We start from the raw sequence: 25,539 nt of genomic DNA on the forward strand, positions 1-25,539 counted from the left end.
TCCCCGTTCTTCAGCTCCGGGGAGCAATCGCGAGGGGGCGGCTAGAAACGAAGCCACGCCGTCGTCCCGGATCGCTCCCGAAGCCACGGGAACCGCCGCATGTACGGGGGGGGGGGGTCCCGATCGGACCCCCGAACCACGTCTAGGCAGGGACGTACAGGTACGCCAATGTGCCTGTCTGTGCCATTCTGCCGACAGAAATGTACATGCGGCGGTCCGGAAGTGGTTAATAAAATCAATAAAAATTGATAAAATTATAATTTAATTCTAACGAATATGAAGATATTTAGAACGTAAACCACGGGGCCCCCTATTGGATGGGGCCCATGGGCTTGAGCCCAGTCAAGCCCAATGGTAAGTCCGGCCCTGGCGACGTGGTACCATTAATTTTGAATGGGCATGCGTTGCAGCTCTGCGCAATGTGTGGCAATTCACTAATGTGCTATGCAAGGTGGTGCGCTGCTGAAAATGCTGCACACGTTATTTTGGTCTGCTGTGTGTTGAGCAGCAGCCCATTCGAATGAACGTGTGCATTTAGAAAACCGCAGTGTAGCGGGTTGGTGAGAATGGGGCTCGGATATCATTTTGTTTATGGAGAAGGTATTGATCAATGTGGCAGTGAAGCAGTTAAGCCAATCACAATCAACCTCGCTGGATGCCAGAGCTGAGAAAGCCTGGCCAGGGGGCTGAGGCCTGAAGGATTAGGGGCTTGTGTTACTCCTAATCAGCAGTATTAGCTCATCTATATAGGCCAGCTGTGGGGGCAGCTATTGGATTAACAAGTCCTGTTGTATCTAGAGCTAGTCTGGGGAGGCACACATCCTGCTGAACATAGACATGTATACTCTCTTCCTAAAAACAATGAGAATGAAGTTGCGAACGAATAATCAGTACGTGCGCTGCGGGCTGGCCGAATTGCTGGGGACTCTCATATTGATTGTAAGTATTGATTGATGGCCCCTCTCTGTGCAGTGTGCATTTCTTGTTGTTGGAGGACTTTTGCTCAGTACATAATGAGGCATTAAATGTTTATGTACCAGACCAGCTCTAATTGGTTTGGATGCATTCAAAGTTTTCTATATAAATCCTTTCAGATCCTCGCACAACCCAGCTATGACTAAGCATCTATCCATGATGTGAAACATGTTAGCTTGTTTGTCCCCTATGTCCACGTTCTATCATTGATTGCAGTGTTGCATGAATGTTTGGATGTTATACACTTTTGGATTTTATCCTTTGTTCATTTTGTTTCAATAAATCGCCTATCAGAGTGCGGCAGTCCAGGAACATTTTCTTTTTTCCACAAATGTTTATGTACCCGATAACCCAAGCGCCCAACCAAAATGGTTGAATGGCTCTACACACACAAACCCTTAGGCCTAGTACAGACGAGAGGATTGATCCGCGGATTTTCATCCGATGGAGTGTACTCACCATCGGATCGAAATCTGCGCCGAAATTCCATCGCGATGACGTGTCGCGCCGTCGCCGCGATGATGACGCGGCGACGTGCGCGACGCTGTCATATAAGGAATTCCACGCATGCGTCGAATCATTACGACGCATGCGGCGGATCCATTCGGACGGATTGATCCGGTGAGTCTGTACAGACCAGCGGATCAATCCGTTGGGATGGATTCAAGCGGATAGATTTTAAAGCATGTCTTCAAATTTTTATCCCCTTGAAATCCATCCCAGGGGATAAAAATCCGCGGAAACGGATCCGCTGGATTGTACATACCAGGGGATCTATCCGCTGGAGCCGGTCCGCAGATCAATTCCAGCGGATGGATCCTCTCGTGTGTACGGGGCCTCAGGGTTCTTTCACACGGAGCGCCTGTACAGGTCCGTCTGTCAGTTTTTTTTGCGGACCTGTATGGGCGCTCAGTGCTCCTCTATAGAGCCGCAGATGTCAGCGGTGACATGCCCGCTGACATCCGACCCACCAAAGTGTGACAGAGGAAAAACCTACTTTTCCTTCCGTCTGGCGGATCGGGTGAACACGGACATATGGTCCGTGTTCATCCGATTTCCCCCCCCATAGGGGAGAGCGGAGAAAAGACACACAGTGTGTGGGGACTAAGGATGAGCTCCGGCGTGTTCGCATAGAACACGTGCAGAGCCCGCCAGGAAGTCGGCACCCGCGCTGCGCTAATCGCAGCCAGGCAGACATTGTCCGATGCTCGGCTGCAGAGATCGGGGAAATGTCTGCCTGGCTGTGATTAGCGCAGCGCGGGTGCCGACTTCCTGGCGGGCTCTGCACGTGTTCTATGCGAACACGCCGGAGCTCATCCTTAGTGGGGACCGCCCTGTCATCCGCCGGCTCAGCGGGGATAAACGGAGCGATCCCCGCTGAGCAAGCGGAGGTGCACGGGGCGGATCATTACTGATCCGCCCAGTGTGAAAGTGCCCCCTAGTGGTTAACTCCTAAACTGCAATTGTCATTTTCACAGTAATCGGTGCATTTTTATAGCACTTTTTGCTTTGAAAATGACAATGGTCCCAAAAATGTGTCAAAATTGTCCGATGTGCCTACCATAATGTCGCAGTCATAAAAAAAAAAAAACGCTGATTGCCGCCATTAGTAGTAAAACATTTTTTTATAAAAATGCCATAAAACTATCCCGTATTTTGTAAACGCTATAAATTTTGCGCAAACCAATCGATTAAATGCTTATTGTGTTTTTTTTTTTTACCAAAAATAGGCAGTGTGATCTGCCTAAACTTAAGGGGAAAACATTTTTTATAGCTTTTTTTTTTGGGGCAAAACGTAAAAAATATTGCGCTCTATTGTTTATAGAGCAAAAAATAAAAACCGCAGAGGTGATCAAATGCCACCAAAAGAAAGCTCTATTTGTGGGAGAAAAAGGATGCCAATTTTGTTTGAGCCATGTTGCATGACCGCGCAATTGTCAGTTAAACTGAACAAAAAGGGGCAAGGTCCTTAACCTGCATAATGGTCCGGGTCTTAAGTGGTTAAGCTATAAAACCTATCCAATAAAAAAAAAAAAATCTAAATTCCTTCATAAATTTAGGCCAATATGTATTCTGCTAGATATTTTTAGTGCAAAAAAAAGGGAAAATTGATTGGTTTACACAAGTTATAGCATCTACAAGCTATGGGATATATACTTGTAGAGGGACTGTGATATTGCGGCAGACAGCCTGACACTATGTGGGAACCAGTGACACTACGCAACATCCATCAATGTTGAGAAATTTTCAAAATGTTTATTGGGTTTGGGTAGGCTGGTCAACAGTATCTGAGATTTGTGGGTTCATCCATGGTGACCCTCTGACTTTGGAGCTTTGAGTTATTGGCCCTGGGCTAAAATACAGAATAAGCCAGAATTCAGGATGGATATGCTTTGGTCTGGATCGGAGACTCCAGATGTTTAGGCCCATAGATCAGGATGATGGGACGCTCTTATTTATTCTGCTCTGCAGGAATGAGTTTTTATAAGCCAAGCCACAATGCATTCCTACAACCATGGTGGTTTGTGATGTCTACAAGATGCTTGATTTACAACATACCACCATTCTTGGCATGCAACTCTACCGGTTTCTAATATGCACTAACGCTTTTATTTGTAGAGGCCCTACTCTGCGTTCTCCAGCAGATTTACCCCTGCTAGAGACCCAAGTGTGATCGGTGTAACCTTTTTATGGTGAAGCTTACACCAGGTAATTGACCTGATCTCCAACACAAAGTGATATTTTTTTCCTTTTTGAAAGCCCATGGCACAGTGCCCAAAAAATGTGCACACATAAGGAGGTGACACAAAAACGTGCAACGACGGCCGTACTTTAACATGGCAGGTCTATCTATATGCCACGAAATGGCAGCTTTAATTATACGCTGGGAAAAGCCGACTAGCGACGACGTAAGAGAATGCGACGGCCGCGCGTACCTTCGTGAATCCCCGGAAAAAGCTAATTGGCATACCCGACGCGGAAAACGACGCGAACTCCACCCAGCGGGCGCCGAAGTATTACACCTACGATCCGAAGGTGTACGAAGCCGTACGCCTGTCGGATCGAAGCCAAAAGCCGTTGTATCTTGGTTTGAGGATTCAAACTAAAGATACGACGCGGCAAATTTGAAAGTACGCCGGAGTATCAGTAGATACGCCGGCGTATTTCTTCTGTGAATCTGGCCCTTGGTTATTTCAGATTTTCAAATCTAACTAACTAATACCCTATAAATTAAGAGTTAGTAATAGTTAATTTCGAAAATCTGAAATAACTAATACCTATAATTTTAATAGTTAAATAACTTATTTCAGATTTTCGAAATTAACTATTACTAACTTAATTTATAGGGTATTAGTTAGTTAGTTAAATTTGAAAATCTGAAATAACTAATACCCTATAAATTATTAGTTAGTAATAGTTAACTAATACCTTTAATTTAATAGTTAAATAACTTACTATTACTAAGGCCCCTTGCACACTGGGGCGTTTTTCATGCGGTACAGCGCTAAAAATAATGCTGCTATACCGCATGAAAAATCATGCCCTGTAGTGTTCAATGTGAAAGCCCGAAGGCTTTGACATTGAAGCGGTGTGCTAGCAGGAGCGCACCAAAAGTCCTGCTAGCCGCATCTTTACCGCGGTATAGGAGTGGTGTGTTCACTGCTCCTATACCGCGCCTTCCCATTGAAATCAATGGGAAAGCGCGGTAATACTGCCCGCAACGCGGGCGGTATTAACCCTTCTTCACCCGCTAGCGGGGGTTAAAATCTCACCGCTAGCGCCCGAATATCGCGGTAAATAAGACGGTATAGCCGCGCTACAAATAGCGCGGCTATACCGTCACCGTGGCTGCACGCCTCAGTGTGAAAGCAGCCTTACTCTTAATTTACAGGGTATTAGTTATTTCAGATTTTCGAATTTGACTATTACCAACTATAAAAATTATAGGGTATTGGAATTTCCTTTTTAAATGTGTCTGTTAGTGAAAGTAACGAAAATAAATTTATCTGAAGTTACGAATTATCCATAATAACGAATGCTGCATCTAAACGAATGGAACATAACAAATTAATAATAAAAACAGAATTTTTCCCTGTTCGTCTTTCAGGACAGGTACTGTAGAGAGACACAGGCTCCTCCCCTCACAGGAAACACCGCCTTCCAATTAGAAATTTAAGTCTCATCCTCCCTCAGCTCCTCAGTTTATGGTGTTTCCTCTGGAGGGGAGACACCGCTTGGGGCCAAGGGCCAGACAGCTGGGGAAGCTGAGGCCAAATTTCCTGAGAGGGGGGACCTGTTCTCCCTGGGCTCAGGGCTATTTTTCTAAAACACGGCGTCCTGGCTAGCTGGGGAAGCTACTTACCCAGGACATCACCGTGTAGCGTCCCGCGTACATTCCTGGGGTGGTTTTCAACCGCGGAGGTCTATTTTACTACTCGCACAGGGGTGGCGCTGCAGGCGGTGTGCACACTCCCTGTGAGAAATCACAGTCGGCCAGGAAGCTGGGCCGGACCGGATGACGAGTGACGTCAGTTCCGGGGGGGGCGGGCACTTCCGCCGGATACGCGTCACTGGTCCCAGACGCTGCAGAGTGAAAAGGCCTGACGCTGGGCTGGTGCGGCCTCTCTTTTCAGCCGTAGTGTCGGCGTTTTTGGAGGCAGTCGCGACCACATTCCTCAGCGAGATGTCGGAAGCAGAGGCTTCACGTGCACCTCCGGATGACGACAGCACCAGCCACTCTAAGGTAAGGAGAACCCTGGGGTGGTGTTCCCTTATCATGTTACAGCTTCACTGGTGATTTTGTCACTTTTTCTTCTCCTGGTGGTCGGGGAGTTTTTGTCTCTCTAGTGTGTCTAGAACCCTGGTGGTGGTTGGTCCTGGAACACTCCTGGTGGTTACCTATGTTAAGCGCTGGGCTCTCTCTCATTTAGCCTCCACTTTGCTTCTGTGTTTTTCAGAAATCCACAGAAAAATCAGCCCACAGCAAGAAGAAATGCCCTTCCTGCAGATCTTCCCTTAGTGAGAATTGGAACAAAGCACTTTGCAGGAGATGTATTGAGGGGCTGGTTAAGGAAAGGGAGGCAGAGCAGGCATCTGAATTAGCAGTTTCTATGAAAGAGCTTTCTGGCACCTTTCAATCCTTTAAAGACATCTTTGCTAATTTTCAGTTGCCCCAAAGCAGCCCTTCTGTAGCGCAACAGTTAATTCCACCCAATCCTGAGGTTCTTCCCTCTGTGAGTAGAGAGAAACCTGCGGACATCAGAGAGGACGCTGAGGAGGAGCAAGATAGTGCCGCTTCTAGCTCCCAAGAGGAGTCAGATGGTGAGGGGACAGAGGCAGGGCCCTCAAAGGTCTCTCGCTACAAGCTTTCCCTTGAAGAGGTGGAAGAATTGTTAGAAACTATCCACACTACTTTAGGGATAGCTGAGGAGAAAAAGACACTGTCACTCCATGACCAGATGTATAGTGGCTTGGGAGAACAAAAGAGAAAGGTTTTCCCAGTCCATGAAGTCCTGGTCAATGCCATCAAAAAAGAATGGCAGGATCCAGAAAGGAAACCTTTCTTCTCAAACTCGTTGAAGAGAAGATTTCCTTTTTCTGAAGAGGAAGCTTTAGTATGGAACAAATCCCCCAAATTGGATGCTGCCTTCTCGCAGGTATCCCGACATACGGACTTGGCGTTTGAGGACATGGGGGTCCTTTCAGACCCAATGGACAGGCGGATGGACTCACTGTTAAAGAAGTCCTGGGATGCTTCTCAAGGGAACCTTAAGCCAGCTATGGCAGCAACGGTGGTGGCCCGTAATCTAGAGCATTGGCTCTCACAGATCAGGGCACATATTGAAGCCGGAACGCCTAAAGAGACCATACTATCCTCTTTTCCAACTTTGCTGAATGGCGTGCGGTATGTAGCGGATGCCTCAGCAGAGTCAATCCGCATGTCGGCCAGGTCTGCAGCTCTATCTAATTCTGCAAGAAGGGCTCTCTGGCTCAAGACATGGCAGGGGGATAGCGCCTCAAAGGTGAAGTTGTGCGGGATCCCCCTTACAGGAGATTTATTATTTGGGCCAGGCTTAGAGGCTGTCTTAGATCGTACAGCCGATAAGAAAAAGGCTTTCCCCTTAAAGAAAAAATTTGGGGGACAAGCAAAGAAAAAATTCTGGACCCAAAAGAAGGTGGAAGTCTCAAAACCTGAGGGAAAGAAAAAGTTTTGGGGACAAAAGGGTAAGGACCGTGCCGGGGCGCTTTTTCGTGCTCCTGAACAGCCCCAAAAACCTCAATGACGGAGTCAAGGTGGGAGGAAGGTTGGGGGCCTTTCTCCCACAATGGGAGCTGATCACCAGCAACCAATTCGTGCTGGGGATCATAAGGAGAGGGTACAGACTAGAGTTCTCAAGTCCCCCCCCATCCAGACTTTTAGTCACCAATTTACCACAGTGCAAAGAAAAATCTGTGGCCCTGCTCTCCTCTCTTCAGGAGTTGGAGGATCAGGATGTGGTGGTTCGGGTTCCATCGGAGGAAACGGGCAAGGGCTTCTACTCCCACATCTTCGTGGTCCGCAAGCCTTCCGGGAAATTCAGACTTATACTGAATTTGAAACCTCTAAACACCTCGGTCACATACAAAAGGTTTCGGATGGATTCTATCTATTCCGTGAGGACGCTCCTCCTTCCGAACTGCTTCATGGCATCCATAGATCTAAAGGATGCCTACCTACACATCCCAATAGCAGAATGCAATCAGAGATTTCTCAGACTGGCCGTGAGGTCCAGAGAAGGGACGTTTCACCTACAGTTCAAAGCACTCCCCTTCGGGCTCTCCTCTTCCCCCCGCATATTCACCAAAGTGATGGTGGAGGTACTAGCCTTTCTACGTCTCAGGGGCATCCTGGTGGTGGCATACCTGGACGATCTGCTATTTTTTGCAGATTCCCCGACACGGTTGTCCCAGGACCTCCAGGTTGCAAAGGAGATTCTGGTAAACTTAGGTTGTGGCTACTCAATCTGGAAAAATCCAGCCTGACACCCTCCCAAAGAGTCACTTTTCTGGGATATGTACTGGACTCAACCAGACAGATGACTTTTCTCCCAACAGAAAAAGTTCAGAAGGTGGACAATGTAATATCACTCCTTCAGGGAAGCGACCAGCTTCCGATAAGGAAAGTCATGTCGGCTCTGGGGTTATTGACATCTTCTCTTCCTGCAGTGCAGTGGGCAGGTCTGCATTACCGACCCCTGCAACTGTTCATACTGAACATTTGGGATCACAAACCGGACTCCTTGGATTCCCTGATATCCATACCGGTTCATATCAAGAGGTCCCTTTGGTGGTGGAGGAAGGGGGCGAACCTTTTACAGGGCCTGGATTGGGTCTCCCCGATCTCCAGAACAGTGACAACAGATGCCAGTGGCTCCGGTTGGGGAGCACACCTGGACTCCCTTCTGACACAGGGTCGCTGGGCAAAAGAGGACTCGCAAAAATCTTCGAATTGGAGAGAACTAAAAGCGATAGAGTTAGCTCTCAAAGCCTTTCAGAAGGAGCTGCAGGGTCAGCATGTTCGAGTCAGGACAGACAACTCCTCCGCAGTAGCTTATGTCAACAAGCAGGGGGGCACCAGGAGCAAGTCCTTATGGGATCTGACAAAGTCTATTCTCATATGGGCAGAGGCCAATGTCTTGTCCCTCTCAGCCATACACAGGGCCGGACTGGCCTACCGGGATAGCGGGAAAATTCCCGGAAGGCCGCCTGCTGACAGTCAAATTAACCAGCTGTGCCTGTGGCTGCGGGCCGCCATCGCGGCCGCACTTTACAATTATACGCATGCCTGCCCTATGCTGCCTTCACTCCAGTCCAGTGTCATGTCTATTACATTATGTTAATAAAGAGCAGCGGCGGGCCGGTCGCCGGCGGGTTGCGGCCGCCATGCTCGCCGCTGCACTTTCCTTCCCGCGCTGTGTGAAGTGTGCACACTGGACTGGAGCGATCATGTGTTTGAGGGAGGGGAGGAGCCGAGCAGGAGAACCGAACGTCCCATCGTCCCGTGCGGCGCCAGCACCGCCCACTATGTTTCTCCTGCAGAGCCACGTGTGAAGGCAGAGCCGCAGAGGAGAAGAAGTGTATCGCGCCGGCCAGCCTTGGAGCAGAAGGAAGAAAAGGTAGGTGCAGAGAGGGGAGGGGGGGGGGGATTCCATGCAATGGTGAGAGCGATTATACAGTCCAGATTGCAATTTGCAGGGGCAGCAAAGGTGACACAGAGAGAGGGGGGTTGCATGGTGCACCCCCCTTTCTCTGTCACCTTTTCTGCCCCTGCAAATTGTAATCTGGACTGTATAGTCTCTCTCTACCCAGTCCCTGTCACCTAGGTCCCTGTCACCCAGGTCCCTGTCACCCAGGTCCCTGTCACCCAGCTCTCTGTCACCCAGTCCCTGTCACCCAGCTCTCTGTCACCCAGTCCCTGTCACCCAGCTCTCTGTCACCCAGTCCCTGTCACCCAGCTCTCTGTCACCCAGGTCCCTGTCACCCAGCTCTCTGTCACCTAGGTCCCTGTCACCCAGGTCCCTGTCACCCAGCTCTCTGTCACCCAGTCCCTGTCACCCAGCTCTCTGTCACCCAGTCCCTGTCACCCAGCTCTCTGTCACCCAGTCCCTGCCACCCAGCTCTCTGTCACCTAGGTCCCTGTCACCCAGCTCTCTGTCACCCAGCTCTCTGTCACCCAGTCCCTGTCACCCAGCTCTCTGTCACCTAGGTCCCTGTCACCCAGTCCCTGTCACCCAGCTCTGTCACCCAGCTCTCTGTCACCCAGGTCCCTGTCACCCAGCTCTCTGTCACCTAGGTTCCTGTCACCCAGTCCCTGTCACCCAGCTCTCTGTCACCTAGGTCCCTGTCACCCAGTCCCTGTCACCCAGCTCTCTGTCACCCAGTCCCTGTCACCCAGCTCTCTGTCACCTAGGTCCCTGTCACCCAGTCCCTGTCACCCAGGTCCCTGTCACCCAGCTCTCTGTCACCCAGGTCCCTGTCACCCAGGTCCCTGTCACCCAGCTCTCTGTCACCCAGTCCCTGCCACCCAGCTCTCTGTCACCTAGGTCCCTGTCACCCAGCTCTCTGTCACCCAGCTCTCTGTCACCCAGCTCTCTGTCACCCAGTCCCTGTCACCCAGCTCCCTGTCACCCAGTCCCTGTCACCCAGCTCTCTGTCACCCAGGTCCCTGTCACCCAGCTCTCTGTCACCCAGTCCTTGTCACCCAGCTCTCTGTCACCCAGGTCCCTGTCACCCAGCTCTCTGTCACCCAGGTCCCTGTCACCCAGCTCTCTGTCACCCAGTCCCTGTCACCCAGTCCCTGTCACCCAGCTCTCTGTCACCCAGCTCCTGCCACCCAGCTCTCTGTCACCTAGCTCTCTGTCACCCAGCTCTCTGTCACCTAGGTCCCTGTCACCCAGTCCCTGTCACCCAGCTCTCTGTCACCCAGTCCCTGTCACCCAGCTCTCTGTCACCCAGGTCCCTGTCACCCAGTCTCTGTCACCCAGCTCTCTGTCACCCAGTCCTTGTCACCCAGCTCTCTGTCACCCAGTCCCTGTCACCCAGCTCTCTGTCACCCAGGTCCCTGTCACCCAGCTCTCTGTCACCCAGCTCTCTGTCACCCAGGTCCCTGTCACCCAGCTCTCTGTCACCCAGTCCCTGTCACCCAGTCCCTGTCACCCAGCTCTCTGTCACCCAGGTCCCTGTCACCCAGGTCCCTGTCACCCAGGTCCCTGTCACCCAGGTCCCTGTCACCCAGGTCCCTGTCACCCAGGTCCCTGTCACCCAGCTCTCTGTCACCCAGCTCTCTGTCACCCAGGTCCCTGTCACCCAGGTCCTGTCACCCAGGTCCTGTCACCCAGCTCTCTGTCACCCAGCTCTCTGTCACCCAGCTCTCTGTCACCCAGCTCTCTGTCACCCAGGTCCCTGTCACCCAGCTCTCTGTCACCCAGCTCTCTCTCTACCCAGTCCCTGTCACCCAGCTCTCTGTCACCCAGTCCCTGTCACCCAGCTCTCTGTCACCCAGCTCTCTGTCACCCAGCTCTCTGTCACCCAGTCCCTGTCACCCAGCTCTCTGTCACCCAGTCCTTGTCACCCAGTCCTTGTCACCCAGCTCTCTGTCACCCAGCTCTCTGTCACCCAGCTCTCTGTCACCCAGTCCCTGTCACCCAGCTCTCTGTCACCCAGTCCCTGTCACCCAGCTCTCTGTCACCCAGCTCTCTGTCACCCAGCTCTCTGTCACCCAGTCCCTGTCACCCAGCTCTCTGTCACCTAGTCCCTGTCACCCAGTCCCTGTCACCCAGCTTTCTGTCACCCAGCTCTCTGTCACCCAGCTCTCTGTCACCCAGCTCTGTCACCCAGCTCTGTGTCACCCAGCTCTCTGTCACCCAGTCCCTGTCACCCAGCTCTCTGTCACCCAGCTCTCTGTCACCCAGCTCTCTGTCACCCAGTCCCTGTCACCCAGCTCTCTGTCACCCAGCTCTCTGTCACCCAGCTCTCTGTCACCCAGCTCTCTGTCACCCAGCTCTCTGTCACCCAGCTCTCTGTCACCCAACTCTCTGTCACCCAACTCTCTGTCACCCAGCTCTCTGTCACCCAGTCTCCTGTCACCCAGTCTCCTGTCACCCAGCTCTCTGTCACCCAGTCTCCTGTCACCCAACTCTCTGTCACCCAACTTTCTGTCTCCCAACTCTCTGTCACCCAGCTCTCTGTCACCCAGCTCTCTGTCACCCAGTCTCCTGTCACCCAGTCTCCTGTCACCCAGCTCTCTGTCACCCAGTCTCCTGTCACCCAGTCTCCTGTCACCCAACTCTCTGTCACCCAACTCTCTGTCACCCAGCTCTCTGTCACCCAGTCTCCTGTCACCCAGCTCTCTGTCACCCAGTCTCCTGTCACCCAGCTCTCTGTCACCCAGTCTCCTGTCACCCAGCTCTCTGTCACCCAGTCTCCTGTCACCCAGCTCTCTGTCACCCAGTCTCCTGTCACCCAGTCTCCTGTCACCCAGCTCTCTGTCACCCAGTCTCCTGTCACCCAGCTCTCTGTCACCCAGTCTCCTGTCACCCAGTCTCCTGTCACCCAGTCTCCTGTCACCCAGCTCTCTGTCACCCAGCTCTCTGTCACCCAGCTCTCTGTCACCTAGCTCTCTGTCACCCAGTCTCCTGTCACCCAGCTCTCTGTCACCCAGTCTCCTGTCACCCAGTCTCCTGTCACCCAGCTCTCTGTCACCCAGTCTCCTGTCACCCAGCTCTCTGTCACCCAGCTCTCTGTCACCCAGCTCTCTGTCACCCAGTCTCCTGTCACCCAGCTCTCTGTCACCCAGTCTCCTGTCACCCAGCTCTCTGTCACCCAGTCTCCTGTCACCCAGCTCTCTGTCACCCAGCTCTGTCACCCAGTCTCCTGTCACCCAGTCTCCTGTCACCCAGTCTCCTGTCACCCAGCTCTCTGTCACCCAGCTCTCTGTCACCCAGCTCTCTGTCACCCAGCTCTCTGTCACCCAGCTCTCTGTCACCCAGCTCTCTGTCACCCAGCTCTCTGTCACCCAGCTCTCTGTCACCCAGTCTCCTGTCACCCAGCTCTCTGTCACCCAGTCTCCTGTCACCCAGCTCTCTGTCACCCAGCTCTCTGTCACCCAGTCTCCTGTCACCCAGTCTCCTGTCACCCAGTCTCCTGTCACTCAGCTCTCTGTCACTCAGCTCTCTGTCACCCAGCTCTCTGTCACCCAGCTCTCTGTCACCCAGCCTCCTGTCACCCAGCTCTCTGTCACCCAGTCTCCTGTCACCCAGTCTCCTGTCACCCAGTCTCCTGTCACCCAGTCTCCTGTCACTCAGCTCTCTGTCACTCAGCTCTCTGTCACCCAGCTCTCTGTCACCCAGCTCTCTGTCACCCAGCCTCCTGTCACCCAGCTCTCTGTCACCCAGTCTCCTGTCACCCAGTCTCCTGTCACCCAGTCTCTTGACACCCAGCTCTCTGTCACCCAACTCTCTGTCACCCAGTCTCCTGTCACCCAGCTCTCTGTCACCCAGCTCTCTGTCACCCAGCTCTCTGTCACCCAGCTCTCTGTCACCCAGTCTCCTGTCACCCAGCTCTCTGTCACCCAGCTCTCTGTCACCCAGCTCTCTGTCACCCAGTCTCCCAGCTCTCTGTCACCCAGTCTCCTGTCACCCAGTCTCCTGTCACCCAGCTCTCTGTCACCCAGCTCTCTGTCACCCAGCTCTCTGTCACCCAGCTCTCTGTCACCCAGTCTCCTGTCACCCAGCTCTCTGTCACCCAGCTCTCTGTCACCCAGCTCTCTGTCACCCAGTCTCCTGTCACCCAGCTCTCTGTCACCCAGTCTCCTGTCACCCAGCTCTCTGTCACCCAGCTCTCTGTCACCCAGCTCTCTGTCACCCAGCTCTCTGTCACCCAGTCTCCTGTCACCCAGTCTCCTGTCACCCAGTCTCCTGTCACCCAGCTCTGTCACCCAGTCTCCTGTCACCCAGTCTCCTGTCACCCAGTCTCCTGTCACCCAGTCTCCTGTCACCCAGCTCTCTGTCACCCAGCTCTCTGTCACCCAGCTCTCTGTCACCCAGCTCTCTGTCACCCAGTCTCCTGTCACCCAGCTCTCTGTCACCCAGCTCTCTGTCACCCAGTCTCCTGTCACCCAGTCTCCTGTCACCCAGTCTCCTGTCACCCAGTCTCCTGTCACCCAGTCTCCCAGTCCTCTGTAACCCAGTCCCCTTGCTGTCGCCCAGTCTCCTTGCTGTCGCCCAGTCCCCTTGCTGTCGCCCAGTCCCCTTGCTGTCGCCCAGTCCCCTTGCTGTCGCCCAGTCCCCTTGCTGTCGCCCAGTCCCCTTGCTGTCGCCCAGTCCCCTTGCTGTCGCCCAGTCCCCTTGCTGTCGCCCAGTCCCCTTGCTGTCGCCCAGTCCCCTTGCTGTCGCCCAGTCCCCCTGCTGTCACCCAGTCCAAGTGACAAGTGACACGCTGAATCTGGTGACGGGATGGGTGGCAAGTGACACACTAAATCTGGTGGCAGGGGACGGATGGCAAGTGACATTTCCGAGTGTCTCCGATGCTCTCCGGCGCCCCCCACCTCTGGCCACATGCGGTATTGCATGCAATTGAAGTCAATGCGGAACAAATTATTTTCGTTTCCATTAACTTCAATGGGGAAACTCACTTTGATATGTGAGCACTTTGGATTACGAGCATTCTCCTGGAACGGATTATGCTCGTAATCTGAGGTTCCACTGTGTAATAAATATATATATATATATAATCTCCCTAGCCCTATGTGCTTTCATATCTGTCTTATCTTTATATAATACGCTCTTTAAATGTTTCTTTAAAATGTATGGTTTTCTCTTATATGAACAAGAAAATAATGACGTTATGATGTTGGGCTGGTATAATAATGCTATGGGGCTGGTATGAAATGTTTTCCAGGGCTGGTTTTTACTCCCAGTCCGGCCCTGGCCATACATCTGAAGGGAGAATTAAATCAGGTCGCAGACTTCCTCAGCAGGAAGAAACTGAGGGAGGGCGATTGGGTTCTGAATCAAGAAGTCTTCAGAGCGATCACTCAAAGATGGGGTCTCCCGGAGGTGGATTTATTCGCCTCAAGAGAAAATGCCAAGACTCGGCTCTTTTTTTCCCTAAACAGGTGGGATGGAGCTCTGGCGGTGGACGCTCTGGCCCAAACCTGGCAGTTCTCCAGGTGTTATGCTTTCCCCCCTCCGGTTCTAATACCAGCAGTCCTGAGGAAACTGCAGGGGGAGAACACAACACTGATTCTCATCGCACCTCATTGGCCCAGGAGACCATGGTTCTCTATCCTGAAAGGTTTATCGATAGAACCTCCTTGGATTCTGCCAATCCGGGAGGATCTCCTTTTACAGGGTCCAATCTGCTGCCCGCAGGTAGAGAGGTGGAATCTGGCAGCTTGGCTTCTGAGGAAGAGCTGCTGAGGGTCAAAGGGTTTTCAGAACGCCTGGTTGAAACACTCTTAAGCTGTAGAAAGAAGGAGACGCAAGCCATTTACCAAAAAGTGTGGAAACGGTTTAATATCTGGTGTGCAGAAAGCTCCTTCAGTGTCAACAGCTCTGTGACTGTTTTAGAATTTCTACAAGCTGGGGCTGATAAAGGGCTGGCAACTAGCACGCTGAAGGGTCAAGTGTCAGCACTAAGTGTATTTCTTGAAAAACAACTAGCATTTGACCCCTGGGTCTCTAGATTTTTTAAGGCTTTGAGTAGACGGAGACCTGTAAAAACCTCCAACTTCCCAGTTTGGGATCTCTCATTGGTTCTTCAGGCCTTTACAGTAGAACCATTTGAGCCTTTAGACAATTGTAGTTTAAAAGTGATCACTCTCAAAACAGTATTTTTAGTAGCGATCACTACTGCCAGGAGAGTGAGCGAACTCGAGGCCCTATCTATTAGGGCCCCCTCTTTTCAAGTTTTTCCGGATCGCATCATTTTTAAGACAGATCCGGCTTTTCTACCAAAGGTAGCTTCTAATTTTCACAGGAGTCAAGAAATAACATTGCCTTCTTTTTGTTCAAATCCTGTGAGGGAACAGGAACACAAGTTTCACAACCTAGACGTTAGGAGGTGTGTCCTACAATACTTGGATTACACAAGTCAGTTCAGGAAAGCTGATTCACTATTTGTTTTGTTTTCTGGGTCCAGGAAAGGGTCTAGGGCTTCTAGACGCACGATAGCCAGGTGGTTAAGGGCAGCCATTGTTCTAGCTTATTCTTCTAGGGGAGTAGAGCCTCCACAGGGTATCAGGGCTCATTCCACCAGGGCAGTAGCAACTTCCCAAGCAGAGTGTGCTGGTGCTTCCCCGGAGCAGATCTGCAAGGCTGAAAACATGGTCTAGTTTTTCAACGTTTGTAAAACATTACAGACTGGACCTACTTTCAACCAAAGACCAAGCTTTTGGACGCAAAGTACTGCAAGCAGTTGTCCCACCCTAGGGTAAGGTGCTCGCTTATCCTCTCTACAGTACCTGTCCTGAAAGACGAACAGGGAAAAACGGGGTTACTTACCGGTAACATCCCTTTTCCAGGAGTCTTTCAGGACAGCACTGGTACCCACCCTCTTTGTTGTAGGGGATACTATGGAAACTCATCAGACGAGGCCATCAGGTAAGATGTAATTTTATACTTTTATGACGTGTTCTTGTGTCTCCCCAGCTGGCCGGAGGTACTCTGGAAAAAACTGAGGAGCTGAGGGAGGATGAGACTTAAATTCCTAATTGGAAGGCGGTGTTTCCTGTGAGGGGAGGAGCCTGTGTCTCTCTACAGTACCTGTCCTGAAAGACTCCTGGAAAAGGGATGTTACCGGTAAGTAACCCCGTTTTTTTTTTTTTGTTTTTTTTGTTTTTTTGTTCCATTCCATTGGTTTAGATACGGCATTCTTTATTTCGGATAATTTGTAACTTCAAATAAATTTTGTATTTGTTACTTTCACTAACAGAAAGTTTAAAAGGAAATTCCAATACCTATGATTTAATAGTTAGTAATAGTTAAATTCGAAAATTTGAAATAACTAAGACCTATAATAGTTAAATAACTTATTAGTTATTTCCAATTTTTGTTCTTTCTAATTTCCGAACAAAACAAATGAAACGGAAACTAACACATTTTTTGGCAGTGCACAAACATTACATCCCAGGGAGAGGTGGTAAGGCCACATGGTCCGCTATACCTGGAAGTATTGAATTATTTTTGAAGGCATCTACAGAGCAGTGGGAGGAGATGGTAAGAGAACCTGTCACCATCCTAAATGGACAAAGTGATTGGTTCCTTTTTTAACCGGTTAACGCCTGCCGCATGTACGTCCACAGAATGGCACGTACAGGCAGATGGGCGTACATGTACGTTTCCGCAGGTCGGGGGTCCGATCGGGACCCCCCCGGTACATGCGGCGGTCGGAAACCCGCGGGGAACGATCCCCGCGATCGCTCCCTGGAGCTGAAGAACGGGGAGAGCCGTAATGTGCTTCACTGTGGCGGCTGCATCGATCGAGTGATCCCTTATATAAGGGAGACTCGATCGATGACGTCAGTCCTACAGCCACACCCCCCTACAGTTGTAAACACACACTAGGTGAACCCCAACTCCTTCAGCGCCCCCTTGTGGTTAACTCCCAAACTGCAACTGTCATTTTCACAATAAACAATGCAATTTAAATGCATTTTTTTGCTGTGAAAATGACAATGGTCCCAAAAATGTGTCAAAATTGTCAGAAGTGTCCGCCATAATGTCAGTCACAAAAAAAATCGCTGATCGCCGCCAATAGTAGTAAAAAAATAAAAAATAAAACTATCCCCTATTTTGTAAACACTATAAATTTTGCGCAAACCAATCGATAAATGCTTATTGCGATTTTTTTATTTTTTTTTAATTTTTATACCAAAAAAGGTAGAATACGTATCGGCCTAAACTGAGGAAAAAGAAAATTTTGTATATATGTTTTTGGGGGATATTTATTATAGCAAAAACTAAAAAATATTGCATTCTTTTTCGAAATTGTCGCTCTATTTTTGTTTATAGCGCAAAAAATAAAAACCGCAGAGGTGATCAAATACCACCAAAAGAAAGCTCTATTTGTGGGGGAAAAAAGGACGCCATTTTGGTTTGAGCCACGTCACACGACCGCGCAATTGTCTGTTAAAGCGACACAGTGCCGAATCGCAAAACCTGGCCTGGGCATTTAGCTGCCGAAAGGTCCGGGGCTTAAGTGGTTAAAGCAATGTTTCTCAACTGATGTCCTCAAGGTGCTTCAAAGCATGTCTCTTGCCTATGCATAAATAACCCAAAACTTTGTTGGCTGTATCAAAATCTGTTCTGTACATGAGTTGGCAGCACAAAAATGTACTTTTTTTTTTTTTTTTTTTTTCTTTACCTGTTCCTTTCCTCCTAGCTCTTTGGCTGTGGCGCTGTAGCTCAGATGGAGTTGAGCGGTCTTGCTAAGGGGCAGTTCCTGAGTGTCAACATGGCGTTTGGGTTTGCAGTGACTGCTGGGGCCTACATCTGTGCTGGAGTGTCAGGTGAGCGGCTTCCTGATGGCTTTGGCATCCCCACATCTTTGTGAAGTAAATGGGCTTTGGGCCTCTTGCACCATTGTACATGCAATAATTTGCTGACCATAAAGTGGTTGTTAACCTTTACATACATATCCCCACTTAAAGCGGATGTGCCACTAAAAACATGTATTAAAAGCCAGCAGCTACAAATACTGCAGCTGCTGACTTTTAATATAAGGACACTTACCTGTCCTGGAGTCCAGCGGTGATCGCAGCAGATGACGAGCGATCGCTCGTCACCCTGCTGCTCCCCCCTCCATCCACGGTGAGGGAACCAGGAAGTGAAGCGCTCCGGCTTCACTGCCCGGTTCCCTACGGCGCATGCGCGAGTCGCGCTGCGCCCGCCGATTGGCTCCCGCTGTGTGCTGGGAGCCGAGTGTTCCCAGCATACAACGGGGGACGGACGGAAGGTAAGGAAAAAACCCGTCCTTTGCCCGTATCGTAGGGCCGGAAGTGGGTGCAGATACCTGTCTGTAGACAGGTGTCTGCACCCCCCTCCCCCCTGAAAGGTGTCAAATGTGACACCGGAGGGGGGGAGGGTTCCGATCAGCGGGACTCCACTTTAGAGTGGAGATCCGCTTTAAGTGACTAGCATTGGGTAATACACAGAGATGAAACCAGTCCTCCTACATAAGTTGTACCTGTTTATCTGCAGCCCAGGATTCCTTGGGGTCCAGTTCCATGGGTGCGCAACCTGTTGCCCTCCAGCTGTTGTAAAACCACAAAACCCATCATACCTCTGCCTTTGGGAGTCATACTTTTACTTGGCAGCCTTGCAACGACTAATGGGTCTTCTAGTTCTGCAACAGGTTGAGGAACCATGAGTTGGACTGCGACAAGTGACTCATGCAAGGAGGAGATGTTGGATAGGAACCACACTTGGTGCTTTGGAATGAGGCTATTCGCACACTAGCGAGGCATATGCTTTGTTAGTTTTCAGAGGTTTACAGCCACTTTAATGTGCACCAATGTTAAGAACACACCAGTAATGGAATCGCTGAACACTTAAACGTGGTAGAAGAAATACCGTATTTATCTGCCTATAGCGTGCACCCCTAATGTAGAAGGGAAATTCCTGGAAAAAAAAAATTGAATTACAGTTTTGGTGTCTTGTCTGGCGGCCTTCTCCGGTCCGGCGTCTGTCTGCGGCCCTGGTGGTGTCCTCCCCGCTTCTCCCACGCTATTGTTGAGCCGATCCCCGCGCTGTGTTTGAACGCAGCCGACATATACTGAGCGCAGTACACTCGGGCATGCTCGGCTCCTCTTCTCGCATAAATTCTAGGATGCGGCACAGGGCGTGACCGCGAGCGGAGCTGAGCCTGGCCGAGTGTACCCGAGTGTACTGCGCTCGGTATATGTCGGCGGCCGGTTCAAACACAGCGCGGGTATCGGTGTATATCGTGCACCCACGATTTCCCCCTGATTTTAAGGGGGGGGGGAAAGTGCGACGTATACGCCGATTAAATACGTTCTTGTCTTTTTATCTGTCACTCAAAGGCTGGATTTCTGGACTCTTATCGTCTGAAGGAAGATTACAGATGACTAGAGATTACTGCTATTGCAGTTCCCTTTGTTATTTCTCTCGGCAAGATTCATTCCAAAGCGTTGGAGTGAATGTCTTCACGACGATCAAATTTACAGTTTGATAAATATGCCCCTTAAAGGGGTTGTAAAGGTAACATTATTTAATTATTTTTTTCCCTAAATAGCTTCCTTTACCTTAGTGCAGTCCTCCTTCACTTACCTCATCCTTCCATTTTGCTTTTAAATTTCCTTTATTTCTTCTGAGAAATCCTCACTTCCTGTTCTTCTGTCTGTAACTCCAAACAGTAATGCAAGGCTTTCCCCCTGGTGTGGAGTGTCGTGCTCGCCCCCTCCCTTGGACTACAGGAGAGTCAGGACACTCTCTAGGTTGCAGATAAAGGAGCTGTGTTAATGGGCGTCCTGACTCTCCTGTAGTCCAAGGGAGGGGGCGAGCACGACACTCCACACCAGGGAGAAAGCCTTGCATTACGGTGTGGAGTTAGACAGAACAGGAATTGAGGATTTCTCAGAAGAAATAAGGACATTTAAAAGCAAATTGGAAGGATGAGGTAAGTGAAGGAGGACTGCACTAAGGTAAAGGAAGCTATTTAGGAAAACAAATTACCTTTACAACCCCTTTTTAATAGTTTTGTACACAACTGCTTGAAATCTGTTATATATTCATCTCCTGAACACCTCTAACTATGACAGTTGGAATAAGATTGCATTACACTTGCTGTTCTAATGGTTTGCGTTACTGCTAACTGGACAGCTTGTTGTAGGTGAAGGTAGGTAGTGAGGAGCTCACTAACATGACCTGGCCAAGGAGTAGGCAGAAGTGGTCAACTTGGTCCCTTCAGCAGGGGGAGCTCAAAAAGGGCAGAACCTGAAACCTACACTATATTGTCAAAAGTATTGGGACACCTGTCTTTACACGCGCATGAACTTTATTGGCATCCCTGTCTTTGTCTGTGGGGTTCAATATTGACTTGACCCACCCTTTGCAGCTATAACAGCTTCATCTCTTCTGGGAAAGCTGTCCACAAGGTTTAGGAGTGTGTCTATGGGAATGTTTGACCATTCTTCCAGAAGTGCATTTGTGAGGTCAGGCACTTATAGAGTAGAAGGTCTGGCTCGCAGTCTCCGCTCTAATTTGTCCCAAAGGTATTCGATCAGGTTGAGGTCAGGACTGTGGCAGCACAGTGGTGTAGTGAGTAGCACTTTCGCCTAGCAGCAAAAGGGTCGCTGGTTCGAATCCCGACCACGACACCATCTGCCTGGAGTTTGCATGTTCTCCCTGTGCCTGCGTGGGTTTCCTCCGGGTACTCCGGTTTCCTCCCACACTCCAAAGACATGCTGGTAGGTAAATTGGATCTTGTCCAAATTGGCCCAGTATATATATGTATGACTGTGTGTCCCAAGCGTATCGTGATCTTACGAGGTAAAATGACCGCACCAGCCAAGCAGACACTGGCTGGAAAAAGTGCCTAGAGGCGATTCAGTTCGCATGTGTAGCGCTATACAAGTCATTCATTCATTCAGGACTCTGTGCAGGCCAGTCAAGTTTCTCAACTTGACTGGCTCATCCATGTCTTTATGGACCTTGCTTTGTGCGCAGTCATGTTGGAACAAGGGGCCATCCCCAAACTGTTCCCACAAAGTTGGGAGCATGAAACTGTCCAAAATGTCTTTGCATGCTGATGTCTTAAGGCCCCTTTCACACTGGGGCGGGAGGTGCATTGGTGGTAAAGCACCGCTATTTTTAGCGACGCTTTACCGCCAATTTTGTAGTGCTATTCAGCCGCTAGCCGGGTGGTTTAACCCTCCGCTACCAGCTGAGAGGGTTAAAAAGCACCTATCCAGAGGCGCATTGCCGGCGGTATAGCTGCGCTTGTCCCATGATTTCAATGGGCGGGAGCGGTACAAGTGCAGTAATTTCAGAATTGGGGTGAAATCAATTGACCTAACAATTGGCCAAGGTAACTATCGCTTGGCAAGTTTAATAGAAGCCATGCCTAAACATCAGGGTGCTACATCATTATAGCTGCAAAGGGCGGGGCCAACTCAATATTGAACCCTATAGACTAAGACTGGGATGCCATTATGTGCGTGTAAAGGCAGGTGTCCCAATATGTTTGACAATATAGTGTATGCTGATGGGGGGCACACTAATATGGGGGGCACACTTTGGGCTTTTCACTAGTATGGTGCTTCCCAGTACACTGAGCAACCTGGAGCCTGAAAGGGGACGCAGGAAACTGCAGGCACTGAAAAGTTTTGTCTTACTATGTTTTGTTTATATTGTGTAGCATTGAAGGTTTTCAACATACTACAAATGCAGTCAAGCAAAACCGCTCCAAATTGATCAATTTCAGTGATGTTCAGGTGTTTGGCATTGTGTTCTGCTTTATCTAATCCTACAATCCGCAGGTGCCCACCTCAACCCAGCCGTGTCTCTATCCATGTACCTCCTCCAGAGGATGACTTGTAGGATGATGCTGGTCTACTTCTTGGCCCAGTTCATTGGATGTTTCATTGGGGCTGCTCTGGTCTTTGCTCTTTATTTTGGTAAGCATGGAACACCCTCGCTGCTAGCAACCATTGGGCTGAAATTATTTGTGGCTCACCTTTTTTGTTATCCTAGAAATGGCAACGTGGCGTAGCATGGGGGGGGGGGGGGGCTGTGGCCCCGGGCGCGACATTTAGGGGGTGGGGAATTTCGCGCCAGTGTGGGTCACTACTTGCTGCCTCCTCCTAACTTAAATTTCCTGTGCCCCCCCCCCCCCCACGCTCCGGCCGCCATGTTCAGTGTCCGGCGCGCTGTGACTGGAGGTGATGTGGGGCTGGCCTGTCCGTGATGGCTCCTGAAGTCCCGACTCTGGACATGAAGCCCCCCCCCCCCCTTACGCCCAATAGCAGTGCGCCGGACACTGAACATGGTGGCCGGAGCGCAGGGGAGACGAGTAATGAAAAGCGGCTGCTGTCTTCTCCTCCGGATTCCAGACCGAGGCAGGAAAAGCAGGTGAGGATGAAGAGGGGGGGGGGGGGGGGGAGGGAGAGACAGAGTTGCTGTAGGCAGGACAGTGTAGTGGTCAGTGTAGGAGACAGGATCGTATAGTGTATATGGAAAAACTAAAAGGGTGGGACTTTAAATGAGGCGCAAGGCATAAAGCCAAGCACTTGCATCCCCAATATTTTGAACAAAGGTGGGACTTTAATTGAGGCATGCACCCCAGGAGATTAACTATGACAATTGAATATGGCAGGTAACTGATCCAGTAGATCTAAACACATAACATGAAAGCATTGCATAACAATTGACAATAATGTACAAATATAACAGATACAATAATAGCATGATAACCCTGGTACAATAGTCAAAGAATTTCATATGGCATACATTCCAACAATTCATAGTATCAATAATAGAGATAAAATAACATGCGTTCGAGGCGCATGCGCGGCAGCTTCCAAGATGGCCACCGGCGTCTGAAGCTCCGCTCCACCACGGCCTAACGCTGCTCACCGGAGCTGACTGAACGCCCCCACAGCTCTCTCACCGGGACCATCGGGTAGGGGAGGCTCCCCCGAACCCGCAGATGTCAGGAGGGACTTAACCGGCCAGATGGCGGCGTCTCCCGGCCCCCTCAGCTATGCCAAGATGGCGGCTCCACGAGGCCTGCTTGAAACGGAGCAGACGAAGGACTCCATAGCTGACCAGGACCTTTCCTCCCCGCAATCTCCAGGTACTGGATTCCCCCCCTTAGCTGCAGCAGCCTCTCCTTCCTCCACCGAATCACTGCTGGGCAGGATGGGGTCTGTATTCCCCACTACCCCCATGCTAGATCCACATACAGGCCTGCTGCTTTCTGTCAGTGAGGTGCAGGAGGAGGCCCCCATCCCCACAGACTTTCCCACTATGATGGCTGCTTTCTCTCAAATGCTGTCCAAGAGCCTGGCACTGAACGCAGCACAAATTACTTCATCCATCCATGCAGACCTGCTGCAGTTGGGGATGAGGATGGACACTATAGAACAAAAGGCGGATCAGGCAGTGGCGCGTATCAATCAGAATTCCACTAGGTTATAAGAGGTACAGGATCAATTTGAGACGGCATTTGCTAAGATCGACGACCTCGAGAACCGATCGAGACGCTATAATTTTAGGGTACGGGGGCTCCCGGAATCGGACAAGGAGGTACAAGCGGCGGTGAAATCCCTAATTAAAAGCCTCATCCCGGATATCGCTGAGCACCGTCTTGAGCTTGACAGGTTTTAGGGTCATACCGGTGCCCTAAAGTTTTTGGGGTGGGGGCAGTTTCGCCCTCTTCACCCCGGGGTGGGGGGGTATGGGGACCCCCGGAATACGGTTAAGAAAAGTTTGCTAAGTATGAGATCACATTTACTCTGCGGCAGCTATGTACTAATGTTGTTTTCTCTTCTCCCTTCTTTCTCTGTTTCACCTCTTTTACTTCCGACTTCCCCACATTTCTCTAGGAGTGCTCCTCGGTTCCAGGGTGGATTCCAGTCCCTCAACCCAGACCCAGGGTCCACGACACTACGAGAGCCCGAACTACGGGGGGAATACTCTCGACAGGACACAGGTAGGATACATTGGTATAGTAGGGCTCCCAAACCTCTGATCCATGGCTGACACATGTCCCCCCCCCACCAACTCTCAAAATCATCTCCCATAACACTCAGGGCCTCAATTCTCCCGTTAAACGCAGGAAGCTCCTCCAGTCATACCACTCTATGCACGCAGACGTCCTTCTGCTGCAGGAGACACATTTCCCGTCCACCTACAGACCCACGTTCCTCCACCACCGTTATCCCCAATTTTATCTGGCCTCGGCTGATACTAAAACGAAGGGGGTGGCCATATGTTTCGCCACACATCAACCTCTCCCTGATGGAATCGATAGTGGACCCGCTGGGCCGCTATGTCCTGGTCTCGGGCCATATCGACGGGGAACTATACACCTTCGTCTCCTATTACACCCCAAATAAGGGTCAAAGACCCTTTTTTGACTCACTATTACGCAAACTACAACCACACTTGAGGGGCACTGTCTTCCTGGGGGGAGACTCGAATACGGCGTTTGACTTCTCACTGGATAAGACGGCAAACGGCACATCTAAACCTAAACGCCCTTCCAAACAGAGCTCTAATATAGCCAAGCTCCTCCACTCGGTAGGGTTAATAGATGTTTGGCGAGAAGTGAACCCACGCACAAAAGATTACACCCACTTTTCTGCCCCCCACAACTCCTATGCCAGGATTGACCACATTTTCACCCACGCCACGACACTTCGGTTACTATGTAACTCCAGGATTGTAGACGCCCCCCTGTCAGACCACTCTATGGTTACTCTGCTTACTAGGAGGCCAACGGGCTCTAGAAATCCGCCTCGCTGGCGCCTGAATGAGTCGCTTCTAAGCGACCCGGTCCAATGTTCCTTGCTAGAAGAGGACATTAAGGAATACTTCCTTATCAATGCAACGTCCGAAGTCTCACCTTCCACGGTCTGGGCGGCGCACAAAACGGTCATCAGGGGAAAACTGATACAGGTAGCGGCTAAACTTAAAAAGGAACATAGGGCTGACAATATCAGGCTTACAGAGACCTTTCACAAGCTGAAAAAAGCACACAAACGCCAACCCACGGCTGATTCACTTGCCCGACTGGACGAAGCTAGAGCCCTTCTTAACTTATCCCTGACAACTGCGGCCGAGAAACAACTCAGGTGGTCCGGGGCTATGTTTTACTCCCAAACTGACAGGATAGGCTCCCGTCTGGCCACCAAACTGAGCCCCAAACAGCGGGCGCTTGCTTTCCCTAAAATACGGGTTTCCACAGGGGAGCTGACACAGAACCCAACCAAAATAATGGACTCATTCTTGCAATTTTATTTGGGGCTATACAAGCCTGCCCAAACACCCCCTTCCACGGCAG

At 50.5% G+C, this 25,539-nt stretch overlaps 1 protein-coding gene across 1 annotated transcript in view; it reads left to right on the plus strand.

Annotated features, from left to right (window-relative positions):
- Positions 1-724: 724 nt before the first annotated feature.
- The window catches only part of LOC120928002 (aquaporin-3-like), a 36,015-nt gene continuing 11,200 nt past the window's right edge, over positions 725-25,539 (plus strand). The window contains exons 1-3 of the mRNA XM_040339053.1: positions 725-939; positions 17,896-18,022; positions 22,013-22,150. Of these exons, the coding sequence (XP_040194987.1) occupies positions 838-939; positions 17,896-18,022; positions 22,013-22,150 (367 nt within the window). The 5' untranslated portion in view covers positions 725-837. The remainder of the gene's footprint in view (positions 940-17,895; positions 18,023-22,012; positions 22,151-25,539) is intronic.

The sequence above is a fragment of the Rana temporaria genome, chromosome 2 (assembly GCF_905171775.1).
Source record: "Rana temporaria chromosome 2, aRanTem1.1, whole genome shotgun sequence".
NCBI classification, from domain to species: Eukaryota; Metazoa; Chordata; class Amphibia; order Anura; family Ranidae; genus Rana; species Rana temporaria.